This window comes from Mus pahari, chromosome 20 (assembly GCF_900095145.1).
Source record: "Mus pahari chromosome 20, PAHARI_EIJ_v1.1, whole genome shotgun sequence".
NCBI classification, from domain to species: Eukaryota; Metazoa; Chordata; class Mammalia; order Rodentia; family Muridae; genus Mus; species Mus pahari.
Genome location: NC_034609.1, coordinates 37,719,100 through 37,746,420, shown reverse-complemented (window position 1 = coordinate 37,746,420; position 27,321 = coordinate 37,719,100). Strand labels below are relative to the sequence as shown.

At 46.2% G+C, this 27,321-nt stretch overlaps 1 protein-coding gene across 1 annotated transcript in view; it reads right to left on the bottom strand.

The window, feature by feature from the left end:
- Positions 1 to 27,321, bottom strand: part of Wwox (WW domain containing oxidoreductase) — a 912,809-nt gene that overhangs the window by 853,401 nt on the left and 32,087 nt on the right. The window contains exon 5 of the mRNA XM_021220309.1: positions 11,784 to 11,890. Within this exon, the coding sequence (XP_021075968.1) occupies positions 11,784 to 11,890 (107 nt within the window). The remainder of the gene's footprint in view (positions 1 to 11,783; positions 11,891 to 27,321) is intronic.

Here is a 27,321-nt window from a genome sequence, read left to right as displayed (position 1 = left end):
CAAAAGATCTACAAGTACTTAGTGCAGTGACTACAGCATCATGCAAGCTGCCATTCTTATTATTACGATTCTCAATTTAAGAGGGGTTGACCAAGGACCAGTGAGATGGAACATAAGATAAAGGGGCTTCCTCGGGGCTGAAAATCTCTGGGATGGCTCAGGATCTGGGCTAGAACAATACTTAACTGTTGTAAGCAAAGATAAAAGTGTATACCTACCCTCTTAGTAAAAGACAAAGAGCGGAAAACCAGGTGGTGTATCTCGACTTCTGTGTGTACCCAGATTTCCTTGAGTCCCCACCTCCAGAGACTCTGAACTGGTGGTTCTTGGCAGGACCCAAGAATCTGCCTGCCTAGCATGTTCTCGGGTGATGCTGACTCAGCCCTGAGAAGCACTCCTTGAGTTTCTGCAGCACTGGAAACCACCGAGATTGGTCAACGAGACACCGCAGAGAGCAGTACAGCTGTGTCCTTGCTCTCGCCACCTTAAAGACAGCACCTTTCCAGCCTCCTTGACACTGACATTTTTGTCTTCTCTTTGCTTTCAATTTGGGGTTGGTTTTGAGCATCCTGTAATTCATCAACCAATTCTCTCCTGGCTACACATTCCAAGTAATTAAAGTTCAGTAATGACTGAGTCTTTCTGCTCCAGCACCTGCATTTCATTTGTTTATTTTCCCAGAGTCATAAATCTGAAGGGCTGTCAAAGTGCCATAATATTAGTGCAATAATCAAAGTTAATTAGTCCCTCTCAATAAACAACAACAAAGCTATTACAAAGCTGCATTCAAGTTCCTCCCGGCCTAACCGGCTGCAGACTGCCTCGCAGTCGGAGCAACTGGAGATCCCAGAATTGTTGAGTGAATAAACGTGGTGTTCCTCCATCACTTAAAGGCAGCCTGCGCCCTTGGTGCGTGCTGATTCATTAACTCCAGGGAAGGCAAAGCAGGCCCGAGCTCCCGAAGCTGCTGCCTGCTGCAAGATTCAGGGGTTGAGGTTCCCTGGCTGCCTAGCCTTACCGTGAGCGTCCCAAGCTTCAATAATAAAAGAAGGACAAGGGTTGCAAGGAAATGGGAGGGGGCGGTCTCACCGCCAACTCTCAGTAACCTGATAGCTTCAATAACTTTGGATTTATTATTTAGGGAATTTGAGAGATGTGCGCATTAGCTGGGCTCTGTGAAAGGAGCCAACAGCGCTCTGGGGAAGGAGCTCAGACCTCTGTCTGGTGGTTCGGGGAGGAGATGCTATTTTCACTACGAGGGAGGTCTTTCTAATTAATTCACACAGAACCAGGATGGGATGACTGCGCTGACCCTATGAAGAGGGGAGTCCACAGCAAAGCTGGGGGCCTCGGACCTGGGATGCTGTAGCACGCAGGGCACCGGGGAAGCCTTTCACCTTGAGGAGTTCACTGGGTCGCAGGGTCCAGTCCGTCCCAGAGATGGCTTCTCCCCTGGAGGCCACTGCTCCTGTGCTCCTTACAAGCAAGAGCATATGACCGAAAACTGTACACATTCTGTATCTAATCAAATCTAGCAGGTCCCTGGGACATGTTCTAGCTAGTGGATGGTTCTGAAAGAACTTAGCATGTAAATCTAAAGGACCATGGTAGCAGCTGGTAACAGAAGGCTGAGCTGGGCAGTGGGTTCTGAGTGGATTCAAACCAGCATTGTGGTGGCGAGGACTTCACATGGCTCCTAACATGGTGCCCCAAATCCAGTGACACCAGACAGTGCACAAAGAAGACACCAGAATGCTTTTCGGGAACTTTCACCTTCCTTGGGAGTCGCCCTCTATCACTACCAGCATAGGGACCTCGATGAGACACTCACCAGCTCCAGCTCACATGGGTGAAGGAGAACCAGGCTCCATTCTCGAAGAGAGAACTGTCAAAGAACTGGTGTATAGGCTTTGACGCCACTACAACACACCTGTAAGCCCTCCTTCTGCAGAATTCTCAAAACTCGGTTGCATCTACATCCTCCAGATGACAGGGACAGGGACAGACACCAGGTCTCACGAATCCCCTAGGGGTAGGGGTGGCCTCTGTGGGCTCCACTTCTCTTCAACACTAACCCCAGCCTATGCAAGGCCAGCCTGCTCCAAGGCTACACTAGTAACAATCACCTCTCTACCTCCTAAGGATGAAAGGGGGGGACCCACTCTTTTATCTCAGAGCATTTCAGTGCTGACTGACACTGCTGGGGAGATAAGGAATCCAATAGGAGGAAAGCTTAGAATGTCTCCCTCCCTTCCCCCCAAACTTCTCCTCCTCCTTCTCCTCCTCTTCCTCAGCCCCCCTCCTTCCCCCTTCTCTCTCTTTTTCCCCCTTCTCCCGGTCTCTTCTATTTCTCTGCTCTTTAACATGAAGAGACATAGTGACAGAAGACAATCCTCACCAAGAACCTAAGCGAGCAGGCCCAGCGGTCAGATCTCCAGCTTCTGCAACACTTGGGAATGGATCCTGCCTGAGCCCACAGAGCCTGTGGCATTTCTCTAAGAGGAGCCTGAACTGGAACAAGGGGGGAACGCTTTTTCAAGATGCGTGGATGCATCTGTCTAGTACAGGGGTCTGTGTTGGGCGATGGTGCACACAGCTTTCTGCATTGCAGCATGCTGGGCTCCGTGCAGGATAGCTCTGTGCGGCTGCACTCTGTCCTGGTGGTGACCCTGAAAGTTGTCACTCATGCCATTTCTACAGGAAAACAAGCCAGGGGCACCAGTGGGCAACTGTTTGTGTCAGAATTTGATCCCAAGTCTCTAGAACTTCAAAGAAAGGACCTGAATTAGTTCTGTTGTAAATACTTCTCTTGGGTTAACCTTGGCCTTCTGCCTCATGCGCTGGCCAGCCTGGGACACCGCCTTCAGTACTGCTGATCTCTTATTTGTCCTTGCCTGGATGGTTTTTATCAGCACAGTGACTATTTCTCTTCTATTTAATCTAATATACGCTACATCGGAGGTGCTCTGAATGCCCCATAATAAACATGAAAAACAGTTTCAAGTATATATTTCCCCTCTTAAATAACAGGCTAAAAGCTGAGTGGCCAGATACAAGCCTTGCAACCACTAGCTAGATACCATCTGAAGATGAAATCTGTCTTTTCAGACTGTGTCAAAATTGCTTAATAAGAACCCAGGGGAACCCACATTATTGAAAGGATGGATCTTCTTTGGGCTGCACACAATTGGGGATGATGGTTGGGAGCGAGCCACCTATGCTTCCTGCTCATCCTCTTAGCATTCTGCGGTGAACCACAGCCCTTGTTATATAACGGTTATAATGGATAGAAAGTTTGAAAAGATTCCGTTCAGTTCAAGACTGCCAGGGATGGCCAGGAAGGAAAGAAAAAAAAAAAAAAAAACTGAAGACACAGAAATGGTGATCAAAGAACGGTAGATACAGTCAAGAGTAAGTCAATGCAGAAATTTCAGAATGAGAAATGAGATAGAAAAGTTGGAGGAGAAGGACCAGGCACAATTTTTCAGACATCCTGAAGACAGAGAAAACTCGGAATATTTTAGCAACCAATTATGTCTACGAGAGGATGAATAATTTATTAACTGATAAAGAATCTTTCCTGGGCCTGTGACAAGAAAGGTCAAATGGGCAACTTAGGCAGAACGGTAAATACACTACATAGCACTTAACAAGGAAGGGAGGGAGCGGAAGGGAGGAGGCAGACTCCTTTGACCCAGTTATCAATGACATCGAATTACAAAGGGAAGTTCCTTCCTAGGTAACCACAGGTACCCTCGTGTTACTGACACGTTTCCCATCAGGAGACACTGACTCAGAGTACAGCATCAGCCTGAGTTATTTAACGTGTGTGGCTCTGCTGAGAGAGTGCTTGCTGGCTTGTATGAAGGAAGGCCTGGGTTCAATCCTAGCTCCCGAAAAACTAGATGAGATGATGCAAGGCAGTGATCTAAATGCATGAGAGGTCAAAGCAGGGGGCTGAAAATTCAAGGTCACTCTCCCCTACAAGAAAACCAGAGATGGCTCGGTGGTTAAAGGGTTTTCCCTGCCAGCATGAAGTTCTGAGGGGGGACACTGAGAACCCACAAAAGAGTAGACATGGAAGCATGGGCAGTTCCAGAATTCCACTGAGAAGTAGACAGAAGCTCCTGGACCAGCTACCCAGGCTCAAGTTGTGGCAAATAAGATAGTCTTTCTCCAACAAGTGAAAAGCAAGCTCCAAGACTGTCTCCTGACCTCTTCATTTGCACTATGGCATGCGTGCACCTGCACTCGCATGCACACACACACACACACACACACACACACACAGATAGGCACATACAGTGGTTAGTAGTTAAGAGCACTGTCTGCTCCTCCAGAGGACTCAGGTTCAGATCCCAGCACCCACATGGCAACTCACACCTGCCTACAGTTCTAGTTCCAGGGGATCTGACACCCTCACACAGACATTCACAGCCAAAATACTGATGCATGTAGATAGGTAGATAGGCAGGCAGGCAGGCAGACAGACAGACAGACAGATGAATTAAGAAGACGTGGGCCAATCTTTAGGAATAACACACACCAGGAATTTTAGATTAGGTAACAGAACGGTTAAGAATTGGTGTGATGCAGTTTCAGATTCCCCACTCATCCCCCAGGAATTACGCATCTCTTACCCAGCCCCCCGAAGCAGTCAGATGGGTTAATCACATGGTATATGTGTTTCACTGTTAATGCTAAGCACATCGCCTAGCGCACAGACACCACGATATCATATGAAGATGACAGACAGTAAATGTCCCGGGGCAGAACTTCAGAACTTCATCCCCGTCTTCTGCTTACTGGCTCAAGCCAAAAGTTTACATAGCTGCTGTTGGCTCACAGAACTATTTATATCATATTCTATTTACTGAAATCCAATACTGTGCAGAAAAACAACTTTTAAAGCAAATAAGTGAGGAAATCCAGAGGCTGATTTAGGATGAACTTTTCCTAGAAACTAACTGTGATGGTGGGAATAGAGATGGACCTCATATCCCAAGGTCTGACACTATTACTGAGTCTATGGAGAGCTCCCAAAAAGGGATCTATCATGACTGTCCTCCAAAAGACCCAACAAGCAGCTGAGTCAGATGCAGATATTTGTATCCAACCAATGGACAGAAGCAGATGATCCCTGTTGTTGAATTAGGAAAGGCTGAAAGAAGCTGAGGAGAAGGGTGATCCTGTAGGAGGTCCAGCAGTCTCAATTAATCTGGACCCCCCCCCCCCGAGATCTCTCAAACACTGGACCACCAAACAGACAGCATACACCAGCTGATATGAGGCCCCCAACACATGTACAGCAGAGGACTTCCGGGTCTGTGTTCATACAGAAATGATGCACCTAACCCTCAAGAGATTGGAAGCCCCAGGGAGTTTAGAGGTCAGATAGGGTGGAGGATGGGACCATCCAGGTGGAAACAGGGGGTGGGGAGGATGTGGAACAGACAGAAGGTGGATGGTTGAGGCAGGGAATGGAATATGGAGTGTAAAAAATAAATTAAAAATTAAATTAAATTAAAAAGAAGAAGAAATGGACCTCATAGACCCACAGTTTTGAATGGTTGGCTCAAAGACAGTGGCACTCTTAGGAGGTGTGGCCTTGTTGGAAGAAGTGTGTTACTGTAGGGGCAGGCTTTGAGGTGTCACATGGTCTAACTACTATGAGCCCAGTGCGATTCACAGCCTCCTTCTGCAGAGTGAAGCTCAAGAGGTGGAACTCACAGCTCCTTCTCCGGCACCATATCTGACTGCTTGCCACCATGTTCCCCAATATCATGATAATGGACTAAACATCTGAAACTGTAATCTAGCCCCAGTTAAATGCTTTCCTTTATAAGAGTTGCCATGGTCACAGTGTCTCTTCATAGCAATAAAACCTTAACTAAGACACTTAGTGATAATATTAATAGTTTTGTGGGTTTGTTTAGCTGACAATCAAAACAACAGGATGAGTTTTGTACCTTAGACTGTTTCAGATAACAATCATGTTTTCCAAGGCAAGCAACTAACTTGGGCAGAAAGCTTCTATGTCAGCCACCCCACATAAAACCTAAACACACACACACACACACACACACACACACACACTTACAGGTACATAATAAGACATCACCCCTCACACTTTCCATCTGAAAAAAACAAACTGCCAAGTGTAAGCTCTTCCTATCAAAAGGGACTAAGGGAAAATCTCCACCAGCACGAGACTCCACCAGCCCAGTGGCTCTGGGGTAGCCAGAAAGCTGCTGGATGTCTAGGAACTCGTCAGAGCTGTGTTGAGTACTCCACGCCATCCCACACTTAATACTATACAGCATGAGAACAAGGAGTCAGCGCTGCTGAAGGCTCAGCTGTGTCGGGTGGTGGCACACACTGTTAACCCCAGCGGTCAGGAGGCAGAGGCAGCATGAGGGCCGCCTGGTCTACGTCAAAGTTCTAGGCCTGCTAGGACTTTACACAGTGCAACCCTGTCTCAGAAAAGGAAAATCTAAGACAAGTGTCAGTAGTGCTCGCCCAACGTGATGGCAGGCGCCAAGTCCTCCACATGTAAAGCCCCTACTTCTGATGCCCACGACGAAGGCTGTCCAGACATGACAGCGCCATCAGTGCCTGTGTGTCCTCACTCCGGGGAGATAAACAGACTTGGAAACCACACCATCGAGAACAGGAGTGATTTAGCTCTGCAGTACGGGATCAGGTGGCTTCCATCAAGCCAGTATATGTGCTCTCTGCCACATATACATTCCACTACCATCACTAATCTCTCTCTCTCTCTCTCTCTCTCTCTCTCTCTCTCTCCCTCTCTCTGTCTCCCTCTCACGCCTCTCATCTCCCTCCCTTCTCAGTAACCACTGCTTCCAGTTCCTGGTCAACCCTTAATGGCATTTCCTGGATATATGCAAAGGGCAGATCTTTGTTCATACAAAGGGAAGGGCAATCATGTAAATAATTAAGACAGCTTTTCAGAAGACGGTTGAGTGCTAATATGAAGTGCACTGGAAAATACTAATCAACCAACTGAGTATGCATCTATCAAACTGTGGGAGTCCAGACGTGAAAAGATGGGTAAACAATTCATTGTGGCTCCGCCCCAACCGTGTTAGTAAACATCGTCCTTCCAGCTCCCCTTCCGGTCACTTGTGGAGGGTGAGAGAAGCAATCTTCACAATAAATACACTCCGTGTGTAAGTAAGAAACCAGTAATTCCATCACTGCCATTAACCAAGGCAGCAGGCATTTAACTGAGCACTAAATCTTTCTCCACCATGCTAATACTTTACCTACCCATAAGTTCTGTGTTTACTACAAACCACCACTGCCTTGAAACACACGCTGTACTCTACATTTTACGAATGGAGATGCTGAAATTCCCAGAAGTTCAGACATTTTACCAAGGTCATAGTGTGTATGTGTTTCTAGTCCTTGCCAACATACTACAGCTTTATTTTTTACTATTGTACATCCCTGTGTGCCTCTATGTAGGTTTATGCATGTAAATGCAGGTGCTCAGGGGCCAAAAGAAGGTATTCAGTTCGCAGATCCTGGAATTACAGTCAGGTCACTCTCCAGCCTTACAATATCTTTTTGGAACCATTAGCCAGAAAGAAACTACAACATTCCTGGGAAGCACCTGGATATGTCCAGAGATGTTCTGGGCCGCCACAAGAAGATTCAAGTCCTTAGTGAGTTGAACATCAAATCAGCTCTAGGCCCTGGTAGACCCAAGGCTGGATCTAGTGGTGCACACCGGTAGGTCTCTTCACTTGAGGGACTGAAGCAGGAGAGTCATAGGTTTGAGGCCAGAATGGACTACATAGTGAGTTCCCAGCTAGAAGGTGTTACAGTTTGAGACCCCATCCCTAAGGAGGAGGAGGAAAGGAGGGAGGGGAAGAGGGAGGTGGCTATGTGGATGTTCATGAGTCGCTTTCTCTAAATATGACTGAAACTAACCATTTGGATGCCACCATAGGATGTGAAGCAATGACTGCAAAACTTAAAGATGGGACACTCAGATAAGAGGGAGAAGAACCAACTGACCTTCAAGGCAGGTGGCATAAGCAAGGGCCCTTTCCCTGAGCTCACAAGCTTTGTGGCTCTGGGCACTGCCTTTCTTTGGCACGTGTGCCTTGGCTCCTCTGTGAAATGAGGACTAGGCTTGTTTTATTGTAATGGGCCATGCCTGGACACAGTCTATGACAGAAATCCCATGAATGAGGGCAGTCAGCTGCCCCAACACTGAGAATTGAGAAAAAAAAAAAAAAAAAAAAAAAGGCCAAGACACAGACATGAAGCACTGGGAACATGGAGATCCTGGAAGGTGCAGCGGAACTTGGATGGGAAAGCCTTGGGTGGAACAAGCCGAGTGGATGAAGAAACCAACTCCAACTCCAGAGCTGAGCTAAAGATGCCGACAGAGCCTTGGCACCTGGAGGTCAACATGGAGCCAAAATGCCCGGGGACTTCTGAATGAGCTCTTGCTGCAACAAGAAACTCTGGACCACTCAGAACCTCCCACAGGGTGGCAATATGTCTTACTACATCCCCAGCCAAGTACAGAGATGGTCCACCCCAGGTGAAGTATGATCACATTCAAGCTGGCTTACAGATCCTCACGGAAATAGCAGATGAGATCCCTGTGTAGAGACGAGAAATCAGGAGGAGTCTGAAGAAAATTAGACCAGCAATGTCAAGGCTGAGTGTGTGGGGGAGGTGTGTGGGAGCAAACATAAAAAAGGTGACAGTATTGGGTCTCTACGCTGCACTGACAGGGAAGGCAGTGACAGGAAATGGTAACCAGGCTTTAGTGCTAAATCTGAGCCTCCGTAATCACCATCTTGGGGGGATGAGAAATACCCAGAAAACAAGTGCACTGGTGAGATACGACCAGAGGGCTGAGTTTCTACAGTCCAAACCCTCCCGGATGTGACTGCAGTGTGTGAAACTGCAAGAGACACATTTGTCTCTGCTGGTATTTCCTGTTCCCATGTCCCTAACTTGAATGTTTCCAGATAATCATTCCTCTAGGATTGCTACTCCACATCAGGAAACTGTCCGGTGAAATGCCATAGTGATATTTCCCATCATCTGAAGCTGGCTCACGGGGACGCCGTTAGGGCATAACGTGAAGGGAGGAGAGAGTACACGCTGAGTCTCTGAAATTATCTCATTAAACCTTCTTCATCAGAGATGTGCCAGATGTTCTAAGAGACTTGTCCGAGGTAGATCCAGGAATTTCTGCCTCTGTGTATCAAATGGTAATGGAATCAGGACCAGTGTGGTGGCTCATGCCTATAATTCCAGAACTCAGCAGACAGACACAGGATGACTACTGTGAGTTCAAAGCTAGCCTGGGTTACACAGTCAGATCCTACCTGGAAAAAAACAAACAAACAAACAAGAGAGATGGCAACAGAGATGGATGATAGATAAATGGAAAGACAAATATGTAACAGATAGATAGATGGTAGGTAGACAGACAAATGATAGATGGATAGATAGATGTCAGATAGATGTTAGATAGATATCAGATATGTAGATAGTTAGACAGATAGATGATAGATAGATAGATAGATAGATAGATAGATAGATAGATAGATAATAGATAGGTAGATAGATAGATAGATAGATAGATAGATAGATAGATAGATATAGACATTAGATAGATAGATAGATAGATAGATAGATAGATATAGACATTAGATAGATAGATAGATAGATAGATAGATAGATAGATAGATAGATAGTTGACAGACAGACAGACAGATTCAGATAATACAGAACTGGTAGGTGAGAGATAGACAGTGGATTTAAATAGATGATAAATGGATAAATAGATGAAATGGAGGATAAATAGATTTAAGATACCAAAGTTGAATAGCTACAGATCGGTCTGTTCCCATCTGTGGTGCAGGCTAAGAGAAAGATCAGGTCAAGGATGAAAAGCAACTGAGCTACACCATCCACTTCTGAGAGCAGCTCCGACGTTAATATCCGTGTACAGTGTGCTAACGGCAGAACCACTGAATTCAATGGAATCGTTCCAACACATCACTCAATCACGTGAGATCTGAGAAGTCTAGCCATCCTCGAGACACCAGGTGAGCTATCCCACACAACCAACAGGAATGGACATGCAGCGAAAACTGGGTCACCGAAACGTTACCTGCATGTGTAACCCAGTGAAGAGAGGAGATAACTGCTAAGGCTCAGGCCCAGGGGTGAGTCATAGACTTAAATGCTGAAGAGGGTTCACACACTTTAGACCTAGTTTCACATGAATTGATGAGAAAGTCTGATGCAGGCGATAGAGGACACTGTGTCACTTGTATTTGCACAAGAACGCTAACAACCTTCCCGCACCCCAAACGGGACCCTAGTTAACCTAATACATAAGCACACACTGGAATAGTATGCAACTGTTAAAGAGAATGAAGCTGTATGGTTTGGAGGTACAGTGTCCCCCAGGGTTCATATATGAAGGCTTATTCCGTGATGCAGCAGTGGTCACATGTGGAGCTTTGGCAGGGGGGTGGGGGATGAGATTAGGTCACAAAGATTCTGACTTCCAGGATGGGCAAGTCTACTGATTGATACAGAATCGGGTGGTATGGCTGGGGGGTGCTGGAAATTAGAGAGGGAAGCCTAGTTGAGTAATATAGGCCACCAGGGCATGAGGTATCCCAGAGGATACACGGAAGCCCCAATTAGTCCCCCACCAACTCCCTTCTTCCTCCCTCCCTCCTTCCCTCCCTCCTTCCCTCCCTCCCTCCTTCCCTCCTTCCCTCCCTCACCACCACCCTCTCTTTCTCTGCCTCCTTCTGGCTTCCTTCCTCACCAGTCTAAAAGCAAAGGGGTGGGCCAGCTCTAGGCTGCCACCCGAGCCAAAACTAAAGTTCCTTCTCCCTTCTCTTTGTATCTAGCGAGCAAAACCCTAACCCGAAGGTTATTTAGACTTCACCTCACAGAAAGATGATGCAGTGTAATAGATGAGCCAATCAAAGTGCGGATCAGTGTGTGTGTGTGTGTGTGTGTGTGTGTGTGTGTGTACTCGTGCTTACATTCAAAACCTTTTTCTGGAGGGGCACACAGAAATAATTAAAGATGTGTACCTTTCAGGGTTCAGGGAGGACGTTTACTTTTTACCCTCTTTCCACAGGAAAACAAGACTCACCTATGTGTTACCATCCCACTCCCCTGTGACTCTCTGAGGACCCTTGAAGTCTAGTGCCGGTCCTTCTGTGTCTGGACATGCCATTGTCACTGCTCAGTGCCATCTCCCCTGCTGTCTGCATGGCTTACCCCCTAGCTTCAGGAAGTCAAGGTGGACCCATGGGAAGAAGGGCTTTAGTGGGAGAAGGAGGGATTAAAGAGGGCAATAGCAGGGATGAAAATGACTAAAATGTAGAACATCCATGTATAAACCCATAAAAAGGAAAACAACCGAATGACTGCAGAAGCAGGTAAGCAATGTCGCGTGGGCATACACATCCCAATGGTATCCATGGGCATTTCATTTCTCTTAATAAAAGATTTAAATAAGTAAACATTCTTGTAATAAAGCAAGTGACACTGGCGGTGAACTATAAACAAACGCATGGGTAATAACCGTCTCGCTCACCCTCCCCTTCACACAGTAAACAACGTGAGGATGACTCGGAAAGCAAAGATGTTATTCCAAGAGCAGCGAACTGTACGCGCTGCGCTGAAACCTCCGTGCACTCCATCTGGGGTACGTTCGGATTTGACAGATAGGAAACAAAGCAGCCAAGCTCGCTTACCCACTCCTCCAGAATTCGGGACACGGCCTCGCTGGCTCTGCTCATGTTCCTACAGGCCAGGATCACGTGCGCGCCATGGAGGGCAAAGGACTTGGCAGTCTCGAACCCTGTGGTAAGAAGAAAAAGTCCACATTAGAAACAATGCTGGAGTCAATGTGTGGGTCATGAAGGGACAGTGGACAGTAGACGGCACTGACAAGACTGAGTAGTGTTCAGTCAGAGGCAATTCTGTGCCCCAGGGGACTGGGACAGGTCAGGAGATATTTTCAGAGGGCGAGACTGTGCACTGGAGTGTTAGTGGCTTTACTGACAAGACAGAGAAACTGTCTTACTTTAGATGCACAGCAGAGCCCTGCTGACCGAGAAGGCCAACGGCAAGATGTGAGAAAGCTACCCTAACAAAGACAGCTATTTTAAAGATGAAGGCCCAGTACAAGAGAGTTCAGGCCACCACCAGTTGCTTCACTACCAAGCATGACTAGACCCTTTGTTTAATGAGGTCCCCATATTCTACTCTGTGATGGGTGTTTCCAGAACTTACAAATCCAGCAATTGTGGCAGACTATGTATCCTAGGCCCTCCTTCTTACCTTCCTGGTGAGAACAGCTAGAAAATAATCTAAGCATATATATATATATATATATATATATATATATATATATATATACACACACACACACATATATACACACACACACATACACATATATATATACACACACACACACACAGAGGCATACAGACACACAAAGAAGTGTGCGTGTGTGTGTATGTGTGTGTGTGTGAAGGCATGTGCCTATGTGGGAACACAGGCCTATGCATGCAACACATACACATGTCCTTCTCTGAAAATATCATAGAAGTATGCTACAAGCTCTGGAGGCCAAGGTTTGGGAAGGTGGGGCAGCACATAGCAGGACCATGTGGTGTCACTCAAGTCCTTTTCTAGTTCTACAGCAGTGGACGAGAGACAGAAGACTGGCTAAGCTTGTGCCTTACAGGCAGAGAAAGATATGAATGTAAGCCCAGGATCCAAAAGGAAGGGTCCTGGTAGATATGCCAGGGCTACTGTCACACAGGAGAGCCAGAGTCAGGCCAGCCTTTAAGGAAGCTCTGCCTCAGGCATTTAGGTTCCTGACTGGATGAAGGTGGCCTGTCCCTATCTAACTACAAAGCAAGGGATGAGGGTGAGCTCTCTGGAGGACGGAGCCTGCCATGCTGAGCCTCAATTACCCCTCCAACTATTTCATATTCTCATGTAAAATCTCGGGAATGGGAGCCTAAAACAGTGAGACACACAAGAGAACCAGATGTCACGAAAGGCCAGAAGAGAGAAGAACAGAAGCCAACGCACAAGCCACCATTCTATCAGAAATCCTGGCTGAAAACAGTATGGCTATGATCTCCAGGAAGGGGGAGCTAGAGAGAAAGAGAGATGGACAGCCCTTGCTGCTCTCCCAAAGGACAAAGTTCAGCACCTCCTGTCACTCCAGACCCAGGGGATCCAATGTCATCTTCTAGCCTTTTTGTGCAAAGGCACTCATGTGCACACATCCACACCCTTACACTAATAAACATAATGCAAAAGTACATAAACAGGGATTAAGAGCACTGGCTGCCCTTACAGAGACCCAGGTTCAGTGCCCAGCACCCACATGGCAGCTCACAACTATTTGTAACTTCAATTCCAAGGGACCCAATACCTTCTATTGATCTATTGAATATATATATATATATATATATATATATATATATATATATATATATGTTTATGTTTCTATATATATGTTTATATAATATATATAATAATTATATATATATAATGCAAGATACTCATATGCATGAAATAAAAATAGAAACATCTTTAAAATATAAATGTAAGTTGCTGTCTTAGTCAGGGTTTCTATTCCTGCACAAACATCATGACCAAGAAGCAGTTGAGGAGGAAAGGGTTAATTCAGCTTACATTTCCACATTGCCGTTCATCACTGAATAAGTCAGGACTGGAACTCAAGCAGGTCAGGGAGCAGGAGCTGATGCAGAGGCCATGGAGGGATGTTCTTTACTGGCTTGCTTCCCCTGGCTTGCTCAGTCTACTCTCTTATAGAACCCAAGACTACCAGCTCAGAGACCACCTACAAGGGGACCTCCCCCTTGATCACTAATTGAGAAAATGCCTTGCAGCTGGATCTCGTGGAGGCCTTTCCTCAGCTGAAGCTCCTTTCTCTGTGATAACTCCAGCTTGTGTCAAGTTGACACAAAACTAGCCAGTACAGTTGCAATGGTGGTTTCGTGGAGCGTCCTCTCCAAACCATCCGAACACACTGTTAAAATTAGATGAAAATATTAAAAGGACTACATACATACCCACAAACCCTAAAAAGATTTTGTGAAATGTTCGACTACTTTAGGATGATAAATTCATGAGGTCTAAAAGGCAACTCCTAAGGAAACACTTCTGAAAAAAAAAAGTCACAAGGATAAACTAGAAAATTGAGAGAGTCTACATATGTAAAGAGTCTACATGTGTAAAGATATTGAGTCCACATGTCAAAATCACCTAAAAAGAAAAAGCCATGAAGATGGAGAAGCACAGGGTGAGAGGGGGAAAGAATGAATCTTGCCCTAGAGGTGAAAACCCAGCCACTGCTCTGAATGGCAAAATGATATGTATTTCATAGATACATTTTATGTTAATGCATACATGCTTGTGTATGTGCATTTGTGCGTGGACATGGTTCATGTGTGTGGTGCACACAGACCATGAACCTGGAGTTAGCTGTGGTTTTGCACCACCTAACATGGGTTCTAGGGACTGAACCATGGTCCTCCGGAAAAGAGGAAACCCCCTTAACCACCCAAGCCATCCCTCCAGGCCCAGTACCTCACTTTTTAAAGTTACAGGGAATTCAAGCGAATACACAGTTCCTTTTTTAAAAAATGTTTTATTACTAATCCATGGATGTGTTTATATGTGCTTGCATGCATGTATGTGGACATCGGAGAATGTTTTATTCTTTTAATCATTGTTGCACGGATGTGTGTAGAGATGCACACATGTATGTATATGGGCATCAGAGGACAAATTTCAGAAGTCAGCTCTTTCCTTCCACTGTGGGCTCCAGGGACTGAGCTTCAGTTCTGAGGCTGAACAATGGTTTTCAGAACAAGCACCTCTACCCACCTGCCATGTCCCAGCCTCCAAAATGCCACATTTTAGACGCTAAGGTGGATAGAACACTGTTATCTGCAGGCAGGCAGCACCAATGGGCCAATAACACCTTCATCTGTTACCTGGACCTGATGTGCCCATAAGATCTTTGAGAAAACGGCAAAACCTAGATCTCTCCTAAATTTTCATGTCAACTCAATGACCAGAAGTGCGTGTGTGTGTGTGTGTGTGTGTGTACGCATTTAGAGTTTCTCTGTGTAGCCCTGGCTGTCCTAGAACTCTCTCTCTGTAGACCAGGGTGGTCTCAAACTCACAGAGATCCCCCTACCTCTGCCTCCTGAGTGCTGAGGAATAAAGGCGTGTACCACCACCACAGAAATATTTAAATCGTGTAAATGATATTAAAATATAAATCAGTTATAGAAAGCGCAGTTCCCAGGCAGTCCTTGGGAAACATTTTGCTTTGTTGGAGACAAGTTCTTGCTATATATCCTAGGACGGCTTGAAACTCGCTATGTAGCCTAGGCTGGCCTCAAACTCCAATTCTTCTGACTCTCCTTCCTGAGCGTTGAAATTTAAGGTGTGTGGTACCCTAAAGCAACTGCATTATTTCTGGGTGGAAAGGAAGGCAGGCGATGCAAGGCCGGGCAGATGCTGAGGCTGTAGTCAGCTCTTCAGATGATCAGTAAACAGTTGTCTCCACACCTGGTCATCTCTGCATCCCAGAAGCAGCCACTAAGGAATGGATGGTTCATGCAGCCTGCTAATGGGCTGCAATGCCGTGGAGCTCTGAAATAATCCACCTTCTCTTAGACAGCAACCCTAATAATCCCATAACTTGCTTTTTAATAAATAAAGACTAAATAGTAAAGCCCTGTCAGAATACTGCTCATGACGTTTGGAATGACACTGCCTGGAAATCTGCAGGGAAACGGGAAACAGAACCGTCTCTGTCACCTTTTATTTTCCTAGGTTACACTATCTCACTTGACAAAGTGACCTACGGCATAGGAGCCTGTATTATTGAAAGCTGTGTGCGTCTGGCCTGATGTCAGCAACAGGCTGCAGGGGCGAGCATGTGCCTTCTCTCCCTCACATGAGACCTGGCTCGAGCTATAGCTAAGCCATCTGTCTCTGTGACTTGTAAAGTTATTCTCTGAACCTCACGCCTCCCTTTATCTAAACAGAGCCACACACACACACACACACACACACACACACGGCTAGCCGACTTCTCAAAGCTACGGGGACAAGTCCATTTTCTAATCCTTTACAACTGCCTTTGGAGCGAAAACAAAGCGGGAGGGATATTTCAAAAGATGATGGTTTAACAGCAAGGACAATAACACGTTTATAGCAAACCACATCTCCAGAGTATGGAGTTTTATAAATTAAAAAAAAAAAGTTTAATAACATTACCTACTGCTAAGTCCTGAATAAAGCCCATGAGGACAGCATCCCTCAAGCTCGTAACACCGCGGCTGATGGCCAGCTTAATTAGCGAAATGTAGTAGTGCTAAGCCAATCCTGCGTGGGGCCAAAGTTGGTGCAAAATAATGAAGGCAATGGCTTACTAAATTTAATAACCTGATTCATCTTATAAAAAATTAACTTCATGACAATGTTTAAATTGCAGCAGCTTAACCATGAGGAGATAGCCAGTGGGTGCGGAGAATATTTAACGCTAATAAAATGAAGAGAATAAATAACGGAAGGCATTTTTAAACAACGGGCAGCATGGTTCCCTAGCATCTGCTATAGGAGATCCGGTCAGAAGAGCTGAGCGGCCCTGGGGGTGTAATACTTCATGGTTTCAGGTTGTCAGTTTTAAATACAAAGAGGTAAGGCAGAAAATGTAAACCCCCAAAACTAAATGCCCCCTTACCTTACATTAGTTTCCATTCTCAGGGATAGAAATTACAATAGCTAATTACAGAATAAACCAAATACACAAACAGTTCTATTTGCCTCATTGTCTTTGTCCACCCTTCCCATCCTCTCAGTCCTCCTCCCCCCCCCCCACTATCACCCCTCCACCCCGCTATTTCCAGCAGACACACCTCCCATGTAAGCCCTTTTCTTCCTAACTGAATTAGCTGCCTCTCAGGTCACCACAGAGAACTACCACGTTGTTGGCATTTCCCAGGAACCACATGCTTGGAGGGATGGCTCATCCAGATCTGTTGTTGTTGCTGTTTGTTGTTGTTGCTGTTGTTTGTTGTTGTTGTTGCTGTTGTTTGTTGTTGATGTTGAGCCAAGTTCTTGATGCAAAGACTGGGCTCTAACTCATGATCCTCCTGTCTCAGGCTCTTAAGAGCTAGGAATATAGGCAGGCGCAGGATACCCAGCCATCTGTGGTGGTTATTATTGATTGTCAACTTGACGGGATGTAGAATGCGTCAGAATGTGTCACTGTGTGGCAGTAGGAACCATGGGCCAAGAACCACATCAGGACTGAAGGAGATAAGAAGAAAGCAGGCACACAAAAAGGTACCAGGAATGACAAAAGATCAGGGACGGCCTCACAGGAGAAATGTAGTGACAGGAATGGAGACTGAGCCATGCACACCAACGGATAAGAGGGTGTTGAGGAAAAACTCTGGACAAAGTGAAACACTGTGAGTTACTGTTGTTTATCCAATTAAAGTCCTTCCAGTGGCCTTGAAGATGAAGGAGTCATACAGACAGGGAAGCGCTTTGATCAGTCAGGCAGGGACAAAGAACTCTCTGGTGCTGAGTGGCTAAATATGTGAATTAGAAAAACACTTGGAGAAATCCACAAAGCATGGCGACTGTCTAAATCTGGGCTGGAGTGGGCATCCAGGAGGTACTGGTGGTTCCCTGGCAGCACGGGCGAGCCTAGCCACTTGTTTGCATGGACGGAAAGCACACTGATGGGTCTGTGCTCAGAGCAGGTGGCCACAGAGACAAGCACAGAGCTGCCCACAGATTCCACAGGCACAAAAGACTCCATGGTGGGAAGGTAGAACCATAAGCCCTGACAAGGTGCCAAGGACACAGGCTCAGAGAACAAGGCAGACTCTTCCACAGTGCCGGGGACATTCTTTCTGGTTGGAGATTTTTAATTTCTTCCATATTGTGGATGTGCTTGGGCCGTGTCCCCATTTACTGTAAATTATGGTTTTAATTATCATTTTTATTAAGATGCCCAAAGGAGTTGGGACTTACGACACTGGTAATTTCTAATGGGCTGTTATTATTAATTTATAATTGTGAAACACTGGAGACAAACACTACTTGCAACTGTATGCCAATAAAAGGACCCAGAAATGGTGGTCCACTACCCAAGGCACACCCCCACACACCAAGAATGGACCACTGGTGCAGTCTTTAGGAACCAAGCAACAAGTCAGAGAATCTGCCCCCACCGGCCTTCATCGTGTGCCTGTGCATTTCAGGTGACGTTAGATTTGGGGACAATCCGGAGCTGGGGAGCTGTCGTTTGGTTTTCATGTGAGTGGGTAGTGTGCACAGACACAGTACATACAGTGTGTGTAGCTCCCAGGAAAGCCTCAGGTATGTTCATGGGCAGGGTCTCTACTGATCACTGTGTACATCAGGCTAGCTGCTAGCTGACCCAAGAGCTTGCAGGGGGCCTCCTGTCTTCTGCCTCCCATCTTACCTCAGGAATACTGGAATGATGGATGCTCAGTAGCACCCGGCTTTTCTGTGGGTTCTGGAATGCAAACTCAGGTTAACACCCTTTCATACAGAGCACTTTCATTGGATGAGCCCTCTCTCTGGGAATAGACCACTAGTGTGGGCCAGCCATGCCGCTCAGCAGGAGACTGCCAGCTTGCATGTGTGAGGCCCTGAGTTCAAGCCCCAACACTATAAAATAAAACAAACAAACAAGCAAGCAAGCAAACAAACCTGGTAGTTTTAAGGCTGTGAGTTTCCCTCACACCCTCTTAAATCTTCAAGGACCACACTTTCCAAACCAGATCTGACTACTGTAAATGGAATTTAAAAGACATGACAGTGCCTGAGACACTGAGACCCAACTCTCCTGAGGCACTGCAGAGGAAGTTCTGGGATGCACAGGCATCCCAGTGATGAGAACAAAGCCAAGAGGCAGTGATAACCTGCTTTGCTGATTCCGTGGTTATTCTAATTCCCTGCATAACCCCTTGCGTGATCTTGCTTACCATCCACACCATTTCAAAGAATTGCAAAGAGTCGCACGTCACTCTCACCATTAGAATCCACAATTGCCAACTCTTAAGAAATTACAAAACATGCCATCTCTCCAGAGAAAGTTAGTCAAGACCAGCCTTGCCTTGAAAATGATGCATCAAATATAGCCAATGAAAAAGCACCTTACAAAGTTCTCCGCATCCTTCACACCTTAACATACCAAAAGAAAGACATTAATTCAAGAGATGAAAACTCAGAGGTGGGAAATGGGTTGGTTCAGTGGAAATCTTCACCATCCCTGAGCTGAATCTCTATGATTTGGGCAACACAGCACCAGAACCGTTTTGCAGTGCTAGATAATAAATTGCAAGTGACTGTGTGAGTATCTCTCAAGAGGCGAAACTGACCTCAGGCTGGCTATGAGTGCTGCCACTGTACCGGGTGAGGATGTTCTCATCTGACCTGCTAGTGACAGTCCTGGTTAGAAATCACAGCGAGAAGAGTGCCCGGAGATCACAATTAGCGCAGTTCTCGACAGGCCCAATGAAGACGCATTCTGTAATTGCGAGTATGTTGAGCAGCACCTGGGTTGTCACGGTGTGGGGGAACCAGACAACCTCACATATGAAGGGAGAGGGGGACATAAACTGACTCAAAACCTCTGAGGGCAACTGGATGTTATCAAATGTTAAATGGGCATGCTCTCGTGGCCCAGTTATTCCACGATTGGACATTCAGCCTACAAACACACTTGTACACATGCAAAATACTATGGGAGGAACATTTGACGCCACATTGTCCCTCAGTTAGGCTGAATCAGCCACATGGCATGCAGAGATTAAAATACCCTGTGCTGTGCTTAAGCGCAGTGGGGCTGGAGAGGTGGCTCAGTGGGTAAGAACACTCGGTGTACAGGCATGAGAACTTGGGTTCGGGTCCCAGCAAAAAGCTGGGTGAACATGCCTCTGTCATTTAACTCCAGTACTGTTAGAGGCAGAGACGGGGTGGTGGCTTACTGACAAACAGCTTAGCTTCATCTTCAGGGTTAGAGAGAGACCCCTGCCACACGGAGAGTGATGGAGAGATAGATAGCCAACACCCTCCTCAGGCCTTTATGCATTCACATGGGCAAACACTCCAACACACCCAATACACGTGGATATATACCACCGAGTACTGAAGAATACTACCCGTTGGCTTGTCCTGTGGCTTCCTCAGCTTCCTTGCTTATCGAGCCCAGCCCCACTTGCCTAGAGATGGTACCCACAGTGGGTTGGGCCATCACTGTCAATCATTAATCAAGGTAATCTCTCACGGACGTGGCCACAGGCTACCTTTATCAAGGCAATTCTTTCAGCTGAGCTTCTCTCTTCCCAGGAGACCCTAGATTGTGCTGAGTTGGCATTAAAACCTACCCAAGACAGCAAGGACAGCAAGGGTTACAGCTCGGTAGCAGAACACTTCCCTGGCATGCATAAATTTCTACCTTCAATCCCCAACACTGGGAGGGTGGGGGGGAAGAAGCTGGGCTAGGCTGGGTATATAGCTCAGTGGTAGAACGCTTGCCTAAAATACACAAGGCTTTGAGTTCAACTCGCAGCTATCGTACACACAAAGCTAAAGTGCGTAATGGCCTACAAAACGGAACATAAATGAGGACGGTGCATGTGTAAACAGCACTGACGGTGATTATTCTGAGAGAGAGCAACTGTTTGGGAGCAAGGAAGATTTACTGTACATGTTACGATGCATGCCACTTCAATTTTTAACACATGTATGTATGCCTGTTATAGTAAGAAACTAAAAATAACCAACGGAATGACATCTAATTGATAATTTATGGGTCTTTATGAATTTTAATACAGAGCAATCGAGGTAGATAAGAACAGGAGGAACCAATTCCAAGTCCAAGGATGTTTTTAGCTGTGTGGCGGGTAGACTGTGGAAACACGCAGGTAAGGAGGAGGACCTGGGAGAGCTCCTAGCTGCAGGGCATCATGCCGGGTGCTTTATACAATGCAGGGATTCTAAGAAGCTCTTCAGGAAACCTAGAAATGGTGTCAACATTTCATACAACGACAAGCAGTGAACAGAATGTGATGTAACCCTATCTGTGCATATCACGAGCTGTGGCCACCACTATATGCATATGTGCTTTGGGCACTTGGACAACTTAACAGCAGCTGCCTGTCACGAGGAAGAGTGGTCTCCACAGCGCTTGCTTCAATGCCAGGAATGTTTTCAAGCCTCTCTCCCTTCTGTGTCACCAGAGCAGAAGGCAAGAACTGTGAACTATGGCCTCTTCAGCTACCTAGTTACACCAACACGCCTGCTTCGTGGAGTCTATCCCCCCAGCTCTGTCAAGGTCTCTACTCTAACATCTCATCATGGAGCACAGAATTAACACTTCACTACTGATTTCATAGACAGGTCTCTGTGTGAGACCTATGAGGGGTAAAAGCAAGGCCACAGAAAATAAAGTCCCTCTGCATCTTTCCGAGAATGGAAACAGCTTTTCAAATTGAATGTGGCCCCTCTCCTGCCTCCAACAGCCAATATGCAATCTCACCACTGAGGTCCCAGGGTGAGCTCACGGGTTTTCCCTTTAATTCCCTAAGGCTTGTGGATCCGAGCATTAAAGGGATGTCCTGACTGAATCGGGTTCGTGTAGCTACTGCTCGCCTCCTGCTCCACAAACGTAACAGGAACTCCACGGTGGCTTGTTGTCTGTGCCTCTTTAAGCAAAGTACGCATGGCACAATAATAAACACGCTCCAGAGCCCTAGGACAATTAATTAAACACAGGACAAAAATTAAAGAGAACAAGGGTCTCCTGATGAAAAATGTTTTAAAACCCGCCTTTTAGATGCCGAGAACACTGTGCCTCAGCAAGACGCACACACAGGCATTTAGTTCACAGGCATTGAAAAAAGTGGGGATCCCATGGAGCCAGGGTCTCATACACAGTACACAGGAGTTTATTATGTTCTTTTCAGCTCAAGATTCTATTTCAACATCCACACACATGCACGTGCACACACACATACACACACACTTGTACGCAAACACTCTCATACACACACACACACACACACACACACATACACACACACACTCTCATGTGCACGCACACATTTGCATTTTTAGACCCTGGGCACAGTGCTTCTGGTTTGCAGAAGTGGAAGGGTTTACCCATAAGCCTGGCCTTTTGTACTTTGAAGGAGTCGCTTCCATAGGCTTCAAGAGCAGAGGCAAAACCGGCGGAGTCTCCACTCAGGCTGGGCTGTACTGAACCTGCGGTGTCTGTGCAGCAACAGGCCCGTGCGGAAGGGGACAGCCTTTCGCAGCCCTCCCTCTGCCCGTCTTCTGGCTCTTGCACCTCCCCTTCTGCCGTGGGGGAAGGGAGTTGATCCCAATGTCTCACTGAGGACTTCCTTAATGACCACTCCCAACATACCTTCTTATACCTGCCCATGAAGAAGTGGGTAAGACTTGATGAGGAGGAGGAAGAAGAGGAAAAGAAGAGGGGGTAAAAAGAGTAAAATGATGGGGAGGGGGGTGCTTCAAGCACTCTCCCAACTAAGCCACCTCCCTGACCTCCACGCACCTTTCTGAGGGAACACACTTGGTGAGTGGAGAGCCTGGGTCCCAACAGAGCACACACCCACTGGAGAAAATTACCCATCACTTTTTAAGCTCCCTAAGAGCTGCTTTTATAAAAACCATGCTGACTTGGGAGGGGAAGGAGAAAAGGAGTGTTGAGTTCGATAACATTTTGTTTTAGGAAACCATCACCAGATGCTAGAGAAAGGCATCAGCTTGCAAGCCTTTAGCTCCCAGGGAGCCTTGCGATCTAACCGATAGCTGCTGCGATAGCTGCGATCAGGCACCTGCTTGCCATGAACCTCAGGGATGCGCACAGCACCTCCTAGCTGAGGCTGAGTGTGCCTGGTTCCTGAAGCTCAGCCAGCTCTACCCTTTCGCTTGGCTCCCCTCTTCCGCCTGCCGCCTCTGGTCCAAGAAGTCTGAGTGGAAGTTTCCAACCTCAGTAAGGGGAATGATGGGAGATTATGAGGCTCAGCTTCCATTTGGAAAGGAGGAGGAGTGTGCTCTGAGCTGGTGGAGGCTTTAGAGCCCTGACAGGAGAGTCCAATTTGCAGGGAGCTTGGTTCAAAGCCAGGAGGTATGATGGCTCCGAACAGCTGGAACAGAGGCAAACGGGAGGTCATTCCAGAAGATTCCGGGGGAGATTTTCCATCATAGATTAAACAGCTTGAAGGAAGCATGCACAACTAGCGCTCTTTCTTATTTAGTTCAAACATGCTATCATATTCAGACTGCCCTGCAAGCACACAGCGTTTTAGTGTCTCCATTACAGTAAAGTACACTTGATTTTCTTTGGCACATTAAAATAGACGTGGAAAGGGAAACGTAATAAACGCATAAACAAACCTTTTCTTTTTAACTCTGAATCATGGTTTTATGTACCCCAGGATACCCTTCACTCCTGAGCATCCTGTCTCAGCCTCCCAAACACTAGGATTACATGCAGGCACCACCATACCTTACTCTGAAAGCAACGGCTTTCTCAAGCTGGAGAACACGTCAAGAGTCTTAGTCCACAGTCAGTTTCGGTAGCTGGCCTCAAACTCACAGTACCCCGCTTGCCTCAGTGCCCCCAATGCTGGGATTACAGGCCTGCACCACCAAGATGGCGAGAGCTTTCTGTAAAACACGTCTAGGGCTTGTTGGCCAGCTCTGATGGTGAACTGTGATAGCAACTATGGACGATACACAACTGTGGACGATACACAACTGAGCAGGTATCCCGATGTCCAGTAGGTAATACTATATTACATTAGACCTTACAAGGCTAGGGTTGGTCACATACCAGTTGGTTAACCTATGGAAAAAAAAAAAAAAAAAAAAAACCAATGCACTTTTAAACCTGAAGCAAAATAAGAACAAAGGTCTGGATGTAGGTAACCTTGACTTACAGCATTTCTCTGATTAAAAGGAAAAAAAAAAATTGTTTTTTTAATTTCAACAACCCAGGTTCGGGGCTCAAGAGGACAATAATCATAGAAATTTTGATTTTGGACAATTTACAAATTTCTGTGCAAAACACGTATCTGAGGAGAATCTCACTAAAACAAGTAGAAGACGAGAAACTAAGTCTCCTACTCGCATCAAAACCTTACTGTGCTGTCTCCCCGTTCAGACAGCCTCCCCTGACTCTTCCTGCCCCTCGTGGCCAATCTGGGTGTGAAACTGCACCCTGCCTCCCCATCTCTCTGCAGTCGACAAGCATGTTGATTTTGGATCCTGGAATTCAGGAGAAAGCCAATTTAAATGAATTAAAATGACTAACGTGTTGAATCTGCTTCCAGTCCAATAGAATGTTGACATGAGGACCCTTGTCAAGTGGTCCTATATGTTTTGGTTCAAATATAACACCAAACATTGAAGAAGGCCATTTAGTGAATGACTACCCTAAGAATAGTCCTTCCTCATGGCAGGGATCTCCATCTCGCTCAAATGAGTGGAAACTGAAACCAATTTTGGTCAGATCATCCTACAGGAGAAATCGGGGGGGGGGGGGGAGGTGTCTCTGACTTCCTCAACAGTATTGGCTCCCGTGGAAAAACGGGAAGCTCCCGACTGTAAGAGACGTAACAGGGTCCGATTCAAGTCACTAACTCATAACCCACAACTCCACAGGACGTCCAACACTCCACAGCTGAGGAACATGGCGCCCATCTGGCCTGCGACTTATCCGAACCCCATGAGATCCCGCCAAAACATCAGTGTGGAAGCAGATGCTGTGAGTCTGTGTGAGGCTCCCAAGGCGGAGCTGCTGTGACTGGCTCTCTCCCAACAGGACAATGCTTTGATGAATGTCCATGTTGAATTTCTTTTCCATTGCCTGAGGAGTTCCAGGAGCCCAGGCATGACTTTGTTTTCTATATACTAACTTTAGTTTTTCACCATGTAATATGTGAGTTAATTACTGTGTCCACAAAGTCAGTCCCTATTTCTCTTTTAAAAGCTGTTAAACGTGTTAAGGAGTCTCAACTTGATTCTGGAAGTGTTTCTCACCTACCTTCCATAAAGAAGACATTAAGGCCTTGGATGTGTTCCTCATTCTAGGAATCCTTCAAATTCCAACCCTTCAAATTCCTTTAAATTAATTTCACATATTGACCATCAAAGGAGCTACTTTATTAATTACCTACAGTGTGAATATCAAATTTGTTAAGAGATTATAAGATAAGGAAATCAATAATTAGAGGTCTCCTCTTTCAAAACGAAAAGAAATTTAAATTTTTATAAGGAAGAATTTAGAAATTCAGGGTCTAGAAATGGAAACTACATAGAATATATGTATTTTGCCCCTAGGTTTTAGATTCAACTGTGACAAGCTGTCAGTGACTGAATTTTTTTTTTATTATTACCTGCCAGTTATTTAGGAAATTTCCATTGTTTGGCAAAGTGTAATTTGGAAACCAGTAATACTTTATTAATTACACACCAATAAATTTCGATTGAAAGCATATGCATTTAAAGAGAGTTAAAAACACTCACAGGCCGTGTTTTCTCTCCTTATCCTGTTTGATGACGTTTTATGAATTAGAAGGGGGTGGGAGCAGACATGTATATTGAACTGTCAGTAGCGATTCCAACTCCTGGAAAGCCTCAGGATTGCTTCATTCAGAGTCCAGGAGCTAGCCCTTCCTTTACCCGAAGACGCCACTCAAAGGCCTGTCGTCTACAGATGCATCTCTCCCCTAGGAGAGAGGACAGAGCTATATTCTCAAAGGAGCACAGGAAGGAAGGAAGGAAGGAAGGAAGGAAGGAAGGAAGGAAGGAAGGAAGGAAGAAAGAAAGAAAGAAAGAAAGAAAGAAAGAAAGAAAGAAAGAANAAGGAAGGAAGGAAGGAAGGAAGGAAGGAAGGAAGGAAGGAAGGAAGGAAGGAAAATTGCAAAGGTAACATCCAATGGCCTGGGATGATTTTGAAGCAAATACAAATACACTCTGTTCCCCTAAAAGAAAATGGAAGCCAAGCGCAGGGCCGTCCACGTGTGCAGGTCCATCCAGCCCAGCTCTGCAGCACTCTCCCCAAGCTGTGGACTTTAGCACTGGCCTAACTGGGAAGCCAGGTGCTCGGGGCAGCAGCTTGTTAGCACAGAGAGCACATCCCCACCTAGTTCCTAAGGGCGGATAGAAACGAGACCAGGAGCAAATCCTTCTGACTGACACTCATGCTCCGTAAGAAGGCCAGCCCGACAAGGCAGGAGAATTTTGCACCACCGATGAGTCCTTGTGGTCCTTAGACAGAGTCTCTACATAATTGGTACTCCATCAGTTGGTTTGTTCTTGTTGCTGCTGCTACTACTGTTTTAATGTTTTGTTTTTTTTTTGGGGGGGGGGGTTGGTGGCGGCAGTGGCAGCGGCAGCGGTGTTTTTGTTTTTTTGAGAGGGGGTATCATATAGCTTATTCTAGCCTCGGGACTCCTGGTCTGTTCTCTGCCTTCAGAGTGCTGGGATTACAGCCATGAGCCACTGCAGCCGGTATATTAGAACTCATCACAGGTTGTTACGCTCTGAACTGTACCCCTCCCCCGAACATGACACACAAAAGAGGCTGAGCCGAAGCCTCTACTCTGAGCACTTTACAGGAGGTAATGGGGACAGAGTCAAGGTATGCTGAGATGTTAGGGACCAGCGAGACAGGTAAGGATGCTTGCTAGCAAGCCTGACAGGAAGGTCAGTCCCCGGAATCCACATGGTGGAAGGAGAGAACCAAAGCCTGAATGTTGTTCTCTGACTTCCACACATGCATTGGGGCACACACACACACACACACACACACAGAGAGAGAGAGAGAGAGAGAGAGAGAGAGAGAGAGAGAGAGAGAGAGAGAGAGAGGTATACCTGCATTAACATGCATATGCACACACTCACGAGGAATAAATAAATGTAAATTTTACTGAGACCATAAGGAAAGGAAAAATAACTGATGTGCTTTGGAGAAATGGGGGGCACTGGAGACAGACACGGAGGGAAGATAACGTGAAGGGATATGGAGAGATGCTTGTGCTGACAGCGCAGTGGCTGGAACTGCCACCACAGCCAGGGGACCTCTTACAGGGATGCCCAGCCTTCTGCCTTCTCTGAGCCATGCCATCATCTACAAAATTCACGTTT